General features: G+C 33.6%; 2 protein-coding genes across 6 annotated transcripts in view; both read left to right on the top strand.

Moving 5' to 3' along the window:
* LOC104801741 (annexin D4-like) overlaps positions 1-4,124 on the top strand; it is a 5,191-nt gene extending 1,067 nt beyond the window's left edge. Inside the window, exons 3-6 of the mRNA XM_010525084.1 lie at positions 999-1,217; positions 2,894-3,115; positions 3,528-3,599; positions 3,774-4,124. Of these exons, the coding sequence (XP_010523386.1) occupies positions 999-1,217; positions 2,894-3,115; positions 3,528-3,599; positions 3,774-3,986 (726 nt within the window). The 3' untranslated portion in view covers positions 3,987-4,124. The remainder of the gene's footprint in view (positions 1-998; positions 1,218-2,893; positions 3,116-3,527; positions 3,600-3,773) is intronic.
* Positions 4,125-9,278: 5,154 nt separating this feature from the next.
* Positions 9,279-9,678, top strand: part of LOC104801739 (protein LNK2-like) — a 13,407-nt gene continuing 13,007 nt past the window's right edge. For 4 of the 5 annotated variants that reach the window (XM_010525082.1, XM_010525080.1, XM_010525081.1 and 1 more), the window contains exons 1-2: positions 9,279-9,390; positions 9,547-9,650. In XM_010525082.1, coding sequence (XP_010523384.1) covers positions 9,627-9,650 — 24 coding nt within the window. In that variant the 5' untranslated portion in view covers positions 9,279-9,390; positions 9,547-9,626. Of the gene's footprint in view, positions 9,391-9,543; positions 9,651-9,678 lie in introns of all 5 variants that reach the window. The other variant, XM_010525079.1, reaches the window with a different exon arrangement.

Below are 9,678 nucleotides of genomic sequence, written 5' to 3'. Positions count from 1 at the left end.
CCCCCCCCCCCCAGTTATTTTTTTGGTAAATCTCCCAGTTAAATTTATTTGATCATCCCTTTTAAATTATTATTCTAAAATTTATTAATCGAAATTTTGTTAACTCTGCGTTCAGAAAGATGATGATTTCAATACAATTTATATGATCTCTACGTTGAAATATAGTAAAAGAAGTGAAATTCACCATATATTATTTATTTGATAATATTTTTGGGGGCAAATGTTGCGCATCTGTTCACTCTATTTTATTCACACGTGTGTGACCTACTTTACATTATTTAATACATAGGAACCTAATTAATCTCAAATTCACGCTTAGACTAATATTTTTAAATGATACCGAGAGAAATAAAATGACTATTTTAGACTGATATTTCGAAAAAAAAAGTATTTCTTTAACATTATAAAGATTTAAATTATATGGAAAACCGATTTAAAAAATAGATTTGGCTAGGATCATCTAGTTTTAGCTCTTGAATGGAAGAATGGAAGAGGTTTTGCAGATTTTAAAATCCAAAAACTAAAAAAATTGACAGTCATGTTTCTATAATTTTTTTTTTTATAACTGAACATTATATGCCAAAATTCAGACTCGGGATCGAGAATCAGCTATGTGATTTGAATTATACGTTCATTCCCTAACTTGAGACTCGAACTCGGGGCAGGACAGACGCTTTGTGTCCCCATTTCACCGGTTGAGCTATCCAAATTGGGTTTTCTATAAAATTAGTTTTTAGTTTGGAAAACTATTTTTGATGAAAAAATCAACTAAAAGCTAAAAAACACAATTTTTTTTATTTACAAAAACCAAAATCCAATAACCAAAAACCTACTATTACCATTCAAACTTTTAGTGTTTTACAAAATTTTGAGATCTAAAAGGTGATTTTTACCAATTTTTCTAATGTAATAAATTAATGAATTGGTCGATGAAGCGGAAAAAATATTTGAACTTATATCAAAACTTTGATTTTCGAAACCTTATTGGATCGGTATAGAATGCGGTGGTGATGTGGGCGATGCATGCGTGGGAGAGAGACGCGAGGCTGGTGAAGAAAGCATTGAGAAAGGGTGAAGATTCTTACAACGTGATAGTGGAAGTTGCATGCACGCGCTCTTCTCATCATCTCTTGGGTGCTCGTAGAGCTTACCACTCTCTCTTCGACCAATCCATGGAAGAGGACGTCGCCTCTCACATCCATGGCCCTCATCGCAAGGTTTATCTTAATTCCCCTACACCATCCCTCACTTGATTCTCTCTCTCTCTCTCTACTTCTCTCTTTTTACAAATTTAAAATTTGATTGTAATTATTTTTATGCACGGAAATTTCGGATTTATCTTTTATTTTTTTTATTTTAGACTTACTTATTTTTTATTTAATCATTTTTCAAATGTTTTTAAACAATATATTTAGTTTTTAAGTTGTTTGATTTTTTATTCTTAAAAAAATACTAGTTTTAAAATTGATTTTTCGACTGTTTTTATTCTCAATTCTGGATTCATTATGAGTTTATATTTTAAAATTTTGGAATTATATTTATTCAAAGTTTTTGTCAAATTAATTGGAATAGAGTTATATGATATTCGATAGGAGGTATCTAGTTTTGCAAAACCCAACCGATCAAGATCTGCTAATGTTGAACCGGATACGTCATTGGTCACGGTTGAACCGGTCAGGTCGGTTAGACTGTGGTTTATAGTTCAATATATTTTATGATTTTAAAACACAAAATATGGCAACATAGAAACACTCACAAAACAATATAAAATAAACTATGAAACAATAATCTGACATGAAAAAACTCACTATCAAATACTTTTATCAATAACAATACTAATTGTATGTATACGAAGAAAACCATAATATATATATATATAAGAAAATTGAAAAATTAATTATACACGTAAGGTAAACATAACTTGTTATTATGGATGAGAAGAAAAAAAGCAAAATCTTTGTAGCAATACATTTATATATTAAAATATTTAAAATTTTAAAATTATGCCAATTAGCCAAATATTATTAATTTTCTATGCACAAACGTAAATTCAGTGGTAATTCCCGTCATCGTACGTTGATGTGGTTCGCCATATTTACGTCTATGCGTAAAAAATTGGTAGTATTTAATTATTTGCTATAGTTTGATAGAGTTTTAACAACTTGGTTTATTTATATGAAAATTTTATTTTTTAAATTTATTTTAACTCGGTTTTCTCACAAAAGATCCGAAGAACCGGGTTTGGACTGATTTCCACGGTTCAAATTCAATACGCTTCCCGGTTTTAGCTAATATCCAATCTGGGCAAAAACATTCGGTTCGCGGTTGAATTGCTCAAACCGGCCATCTGGTCCGGTTCTGAAAACATAAATGCATTTATCAAAGTTGTAGATTCGACTCTTAGATTTGGTTTATTTTTTTTATTTGAAATTAACAAGGATAAAAAAAATCCTTTACAAAAACAGACTTTCTTTCAGTCTTGAAAGTCATTTATATATTATTTATATTTGTGTTTTGAGTTTAATTAGTTTAAAGAATGTTTTTATATTTGAATAAATAAACTGTATTAGTTTTCAGAAAATTTTACAGCAATGTTAGTTTTTGCATATTCTTGTTGTTTTGTAGAGTATACACAGTAACATGAACTCTACAAATTATATAATATCTCTCTACAAATTTCCAATTTCCAATATTTTCATATATATATATATATATAAACATTGGATCGGTTGATAAATATTTAATTTGTTAGTATATTTTTATAACGTTTGAGTTTAGATAATCTTGTTTTTATTATTGCTTACTTGAAATATCATTCAATGTGATGTGAAGAAAGTTGAAAACTCAAGAATGCTAGTGAATTTTAACACTTGGTCATGTTCTATGAAAACAGCTTCTCGTAGGGCTTGTAAGCGCTTATAGATACGAAGGGAGCAAGATTACGGAAGCGGCTACGAAGCTGGAGGCCGAGATTCTTGCGGAAGCGATCGCCTCGCATCGGGAACAAGCCGTCGAGAACGACGAGGTTGTACGGATTCTGACAACAAGAAGCAAACTCCATCTGAAACATGTCTACAAACATTACATGGAAATCACCGACACTGACATTTCCGCGGTAATCGTCGGATAGGATTAACGAGGTTTTCTTTGATTTTTCTCTATTTATACGGAGAAAATGATTTCACTATGTTTTGGATAAAAAATGGTGTTTGATTCTATTGAAAAATAAAATGTGGAAATTAAATTAGAAAGAAAGAACAAAAGAGAAAAGAACGAAAACACTTTTATTACTACATCTCTTCTTCTGATTAGATTATAATGAAAATAATTCATATATTTATAGAAAAAATTATTGAAAGAAACAAGAAAATAAAGATAGAGAGAAACAAATAAGGAAAAATATAATTGACACGATATCTATTTTATTCTTAATTGATATTATGCCTTTAATTGTTATCAATCATATCAACTCTCCATATTTTATTTCTATTTCAACAGATTCAACGGTTTTGTGATTGGTTTTTCAGGATTTAGCCGATTCCTCGGTTTTAAGCGACACATTGCTTTGTTTGTTTAGACCTTCGGCATATTTCAGTAAGGTACGGTACCAAGAATCATAACGTTTTTGGAACCTCGTTTGACGATCAGTTTCTCGTAATTCTTCGGAATCGTCCTTACATTTCACTCAAATGCATCGATGTAGTCATCTTGCTTTTCAAATTCCATCTTCACATCCCGGAAACGGGATTTCTAACCGTTTTCTCTATGTTTAGTTATTGAATGCATCTTTGAGCAATGACTCCGACAAGAAAGCTAAGAAATGGCTGACAAGAGTGATAGTTACAAGAGCAGATCACGCCGACATGAAGGAGATGATCGAAGAATATCGTCGGCTTTTCGGGGAGTCTTTGGACGAGAAAATCCGAGCAAGGACTAACGGAAACTACAGAGATTTCTTGCTCACATTGTTGGCTAAATCAGATTGATTTTTTGATCGAGCGAATCATCAGAGACAAGTCTTCCCTTTGGTTTGAGTTTCGAGTTGTGGTATTGGATTTTGTTGTTCATGGTTCGGTTCGTGGTCTGGATTCGTGTTTTCTGGTAATAAAGGATCTTTCCCCGTTAATGCCGAGCGATCACTCGGATTGATAAGCGGTCCAAGAGCAAAATGGTGAACGTCTTTTTTCGGCTTGAGAGACAAATTTATTTACACTATATATACGAAAAGATATATGATTACCTTGTCAAAGCACTTGGTTGTTCCGTTCAAGCACCGAATTAGTTGAAACAAGAACTTTTTCCTGAAAGAGATGACTCCATTGCCATCTCTCCTGCGCGAGTTTTTAGAACACGAAGAATTTTTTCCTGCAAAAGTATCCAAGTTGTACCTTACAATGAGATAATTGTATATCCACATTACAATGATATAGAGATCGAGTTTTAACATGTTTAAAACCTAAAATTCGAGTTCAGATTCAGATTAATGTTTTTGACTCAAATAATTGTACGTGGATACCCGAATAGTTATTAAAAAATTATAAATATATCTATCAATATCTAATTTTTTTTGCCTTTTTAGATTAAAAAAACTATTGTTTAATGATGTAGTTATTTTATATATAAATATTTTTCAATGATTTTATAAATTATTTATATGTAATTTATATTTTTTGAATTTATAATCAAAATATGTTTAAATTCGTCGTGTTCGAATATTCACGGATATCCAAAAAATGTTTCACGGATAATATAGTTCGGGTATTTGAAGACTCGAGTTGGGATTCAGATTTTAACATACATAATTCATCGAGTTCGGATTCAAATTCAGATACTCTAAAAATTTCAGGTATAGCTCGGGCTGAATGTGATCATATGTAACAAATCAAGGAATCATTCAATTTTATTTTTCTTTTTTATTTTCCCATTCTCCAACTAATTGTGAAGGGATTCTACCCGAAACATAAGGCCAAACTCATAAGGTTGTGGGATTTGATTCCCTTGCTATGCCTTTTCTGTGTCCCAATAATGTTTGTTATGTAGCCCTTTTCATCAAGTCCTCACTCTACCAACATTTTCAACATCATCGTTATTATATCCATCAGAAACATTATTATATAATTCTACACCAACAAAAAAAACGTCAATCCGAAACATTTTAGCAATATTTTTCCTTTGACGCTAATCGTTTATTATATTTTTCTTTTATAGTTACGCGTTGATATTTATTTGGCTTTATTTTTTCCACCTTTGATGTTTCTGGGTAAAATTTTAAAACTGTGAAAAGCAAAACAGATGTCCTTTTCATGTTCACCATGTTGGTATTTTAGAGTAAACGGTTGATTGCTTTGAATCTCTCAAAAGGATTCATGTTCCACGTGTATTACAAGTATGGTGGAGGAGTTAAATACTTGTAAAAGACGTGCTATGAGTTGGCTAAGTGTTAAGAATTTGTCGGAAAAGTTTACGTTCAGTTTTGAATGTGAAAGGTGATCTCAGAAAAAATGGGAGGGCAGCTCGAAAACATGGGCGTGCAGCCTATTTTTTTTGAGGAATATAGCTCAGAAATAAATAAACGGTAGCTCGAAAATACGGGCGGGTAGCCCGTTTTTTCCGAGCAGTTTGAATGAGCGAAAAATCGCGACCGTTCGGGAAAAACTTCTGATTTCTTTGCACCTTTCGACTTTTGGAGTGTTTATAAACACCCATGGACATCCTAACATGAGATAGAAAATATAGAAGAGATCTAATTGTTTTTGAGAGATTTGAGTGTTCTTGCGGATAGTTTTTATGCAGAAAAATTATCGCAAGGGTATTTTTGTTTTCGGTTAAACAAAGTTCTGTTTGATGATTGTTGGAAGGGTAAACCGAAATCATTGCCGTTTCATTGTATCTCAAAAGTGTATTCCTATAATCCCATTTATCCGGTAGTGATGGAATAACGTTTTTAGGAAAGTGTATCACGCCTTGAAGTCATATCCGGTTCCCTACTATTTCATACGTGTTTCGATAGGTTGAAGAGAGGATTATCAGATCAGATTAAAGTCGTCGTCTTACCGGGTACGTATGAGGATTTATTATTTATTTAAACTCCTACAATCTAAAAGCGTTATTTAGGATCTATGACTTCATGGTGATAATGAAGCGGAAATACCTGTAACATGTACTCAAAGTCTCGGATTAAATCCGTGGATAGAAAACTGATCATGTTTATGATCGGTGGATATCAGATTTCAATGGTTCAAGTTGAAGATATCAGAAATATATCGAACATGGTGTTTTGGACATAAAGAGAAAACTTTATGTTGTCTTATGTCTTGTTGGTTGAAAAATCGACGGTAGATCTTTCTTCGATTGCGATTGTATAGACGTTTTTCGGTTTGAAAAATGAAAATATATTATAGTTTGGTATAAACTATAATGTTGAAGACTTTCGAAAAAAGAAAGTTTTTGTTTCTATAAGTTAATCGCAAAGAATAAGATATTTGGAAATGGTATGTATATATTGTACAATGATGAAAAGACATACATGCTAAATCATAGCTATGTGGAAAAATGTTTGTATGTCGGTTATTTTGTGCGAAGGAAAAGGTTGATGGAATATGTCAATGTTATGTTGCACAAAATAGTTTAGGGATGGAAATAAAACCTTATTGTTGACTACAAATAAAAGGATCTCTACTCAACATCTAATACAACGTTAGAGTTTGAGTTCAAAGAGTTAAACCTTTTATCTTGTGATTGAAAGCACGCAAATAAAAAACATCCCAAGGTCGGTGCTTTGAATTGCAACGTAAAGAGGCTGGAGGTTTTCTTTAATAGATCTTTTGAAAAAGTGTCGAGTTGCACGACATGATTTTGGTTAAAAGATCTACCTATGTGAATGCGAAGTTTGGCCGCTTCGAAAATGCTTTAAGGTTTGACATTTGTGCATTCATGAAGGAGATATGAACACATGACCATATAAAAGTGTCAAGGTAAACAGAAACTTGCATTGATTTTGTGTATGTTATGTACTCAGTAGCTCAACAGGATTACGTAGGTTCAATCGTTTTTGACACCTTTCGAGTTATTGAAGTATATTTCACTACGTGGAAGTTCAATCGTTACGACACTTTCACTTATGCACAAAATTAGAAACTGTTTGAAAAACACTTGATTGTTTCAATCATTTGTTGTTTACTCTAAAATGGTGGAGGATTGTTGGTATTTTAGAGTAAACGGTTGATTGGTTTGAATATCTCAAAAGGATTCATGTTTCACGTGTATTACAAGTATGGTGGAGGAGTTAAATTCTTTAAAAGACGTGCCATGAGTTGGCTAAGTGTTAAGGATTTGTCGGAAAAGTTTACGTTCGGTTTTGAACGTGAAAGGTGATCTCAGCGGACAACATGTTTTTTCTGAGGAATATAGCCCAGAAATAAATGGGCGGTAGCTTGAAAATACGGGCGGGCAGCCCGTTTTTTCTGAGCAGTTTGAATGAGTGAAAAACCGCGACTGTTCGGGAAAAACTTCTGATTTCTTTGCATCTTTCGGCTTTTGGAGTGTTTATAAACACCCCTGAACATCCTAACATGAGATAGAAAATATAGAAGAGATCTCATTCGTTTTTGAGCGATTTGAGTGTTCTTGCGGATAGTTTTTCTGCAGAAAAACTATCGCAAGGGTCTTTTTGTTTTCGGTTAAACAAGGTTCTATTTGATGATTGTCGAAAGGGTAAACCGAAATCATTGCCGCTTCATTGTATCTCAAAAGTATATTCCTGTAATCCTATTTACTCGGTAGGGATGAAATAATGCTTTTAGAAAAGTGTATCACGCCTTGAAGTCATATCCGGTTCCCTACTGTTTCATACGTGTTTTGATATGTTGAAGACAGGATTATCAGATCAAATTAAAGTCGTCATCTTACCGGGTACGTATAGGGATTTATTATTTATTTAAACTCCTACACACATTGTATTTTCCACCGTTGTATCGTCAAGCACAATGAACAAAATGATTCTCTTTGGACGTGAATTAATAAACCTAGTTTGTTGATTATAATTCTTTCCTCTATTTTATTTGAATTCGTATAGTTTTAAAGGTGTTCGACAACACATACATAAGAGTTTGATTTTTTATTTCTCGAGGATTACGTAACTAAAAACGGTATCAGAGCACAACTCTCGTCTATATAATAAGCTCATCATTGGTGAGATTCGCATGAAAAAAGATCAGACAAACACTCGTCTTCTGTCTTGAGAACAAGAGTGAGTTGCATCCTCTGTTTCAAAAGAGGCATTTAGACATACATACCACGAGAAACATCTACGTCTTCTTCTAGGGTTGGGTATGAGTCGAGTATCCAATCTCGAATCCGAGCTTCTTGGGTTTTCACTACAAGAAAACACAGCGTTTTGCAACACAATTTGCGACGCAAAACAAGGGTTGAAAATTTCCAATGTAAAATCCGTTGCATTTCACCGATGCTTGAAAATGTTGTAAAACCATTACAAATTCGTTGCAAAGCAAGGGTTGGATGCTACAGGTGAGATGATGCGAACGAGGGGACGATACAAGGAAAAAAAGAGATTAGAGGAGGGCGAGCCGCGAGGATGAGCCAAGACGAAACGAAACGAGGCGTTGGAACGATCAAATCCAAACTTTAACCCTAGACGAACTCGAGGATTGATATCTACAGATACGAAATTTCGTTGTCTAACATTGAATTCCAAAATTAAAAACCGGGTACGCACCATCAACACTCGTCCCTACCCTTATATATATATATCATTGTTTACGTTGTCGATATTAACGAACAATATAAACTTTAATTTTATATCTAAACTACATGACCACAAGTGTCAGTATATTACTATATTGTACTATTAGGGTCCAATGTAGAGAGGATAGTTTTCAACACAAATTCTAAGATTCTCTTTACGAAATTAATCTGAAAAAAATATAGTAGGGATCAAATATTAAAATGAAAAGTTAAATTTAAAGAATGAAATATAGCGTGTGAAAACAAATATGATGCGATTTTTTTAATAAATATGTTCTAAACAAATACGAATGGAAATTATTCAAATTAAGTTCAGATGAATTTGAAAGCACCAAGCACAAATGAATAAAAAAAAAATTGGCTGTCCAATAGCGTCGCAGCAATAGATGCTACACTCTCAGCCACATCTTTAGATTCGCCTTCGTCTTGCGTGGCAGCGCAACCGGCCACCGTTCCTCCTCTCCTCCAATCAGACGGCAAGTGACGTCTCGTGAAATGGGGCCCACTCCACTTGCCCTGACCCCGAAACCTCCTCTCTCCTACCCCTCTCTACCTCGAAAACTCTTGTTCCCGTCACTGGAACTCCTTTTTTCCCTTCCCATGAGAACGCAAGGATTCTGAATCCAGGTTTTTTTTCCTCCTACGGAATACTTTTTCGAGATTTGGGTTTCTGTTCTTTCCCAAATTTTTTGTTTGGATTTGTGTTGCATTTGTTTGTTAATTATATTGATTGAGTTTTTTTTGGTCTTGTTTGGGTGCTTTTTTTTTTCTCTGGTGGAGGAGACTCGGCGATGTGTGGAGTAATCTGGGAGCATAATTTTGGATTTTGTTTGGATCTCTGCTTCGTTGCTGGTTCTTGAGTCATGTTTGATTGGAACGACGAAGAGGTAAAAGTTTTTATTTCTTCTCTTTCCC

Source organism: Tarenaya hassleriana, unplaced genomic scaffold (assembly GCF_000463585.1).
Source record: "Tarenaya hassleriana unplaced genomic scaffold, ASM46358v1 Cleome74, whole genome shotgun sequence".
Classification (NCBI taxonomy): Eukaryota; Viridiplantae; Streptophyta; class Magnoliopsida; order Brassicales; family Cleomaceae; genus Tarenaya; species Tarenaya hassleriana.
This window is presented reverse-complemented; position numbering and strand designations above follow the sequence as displayed.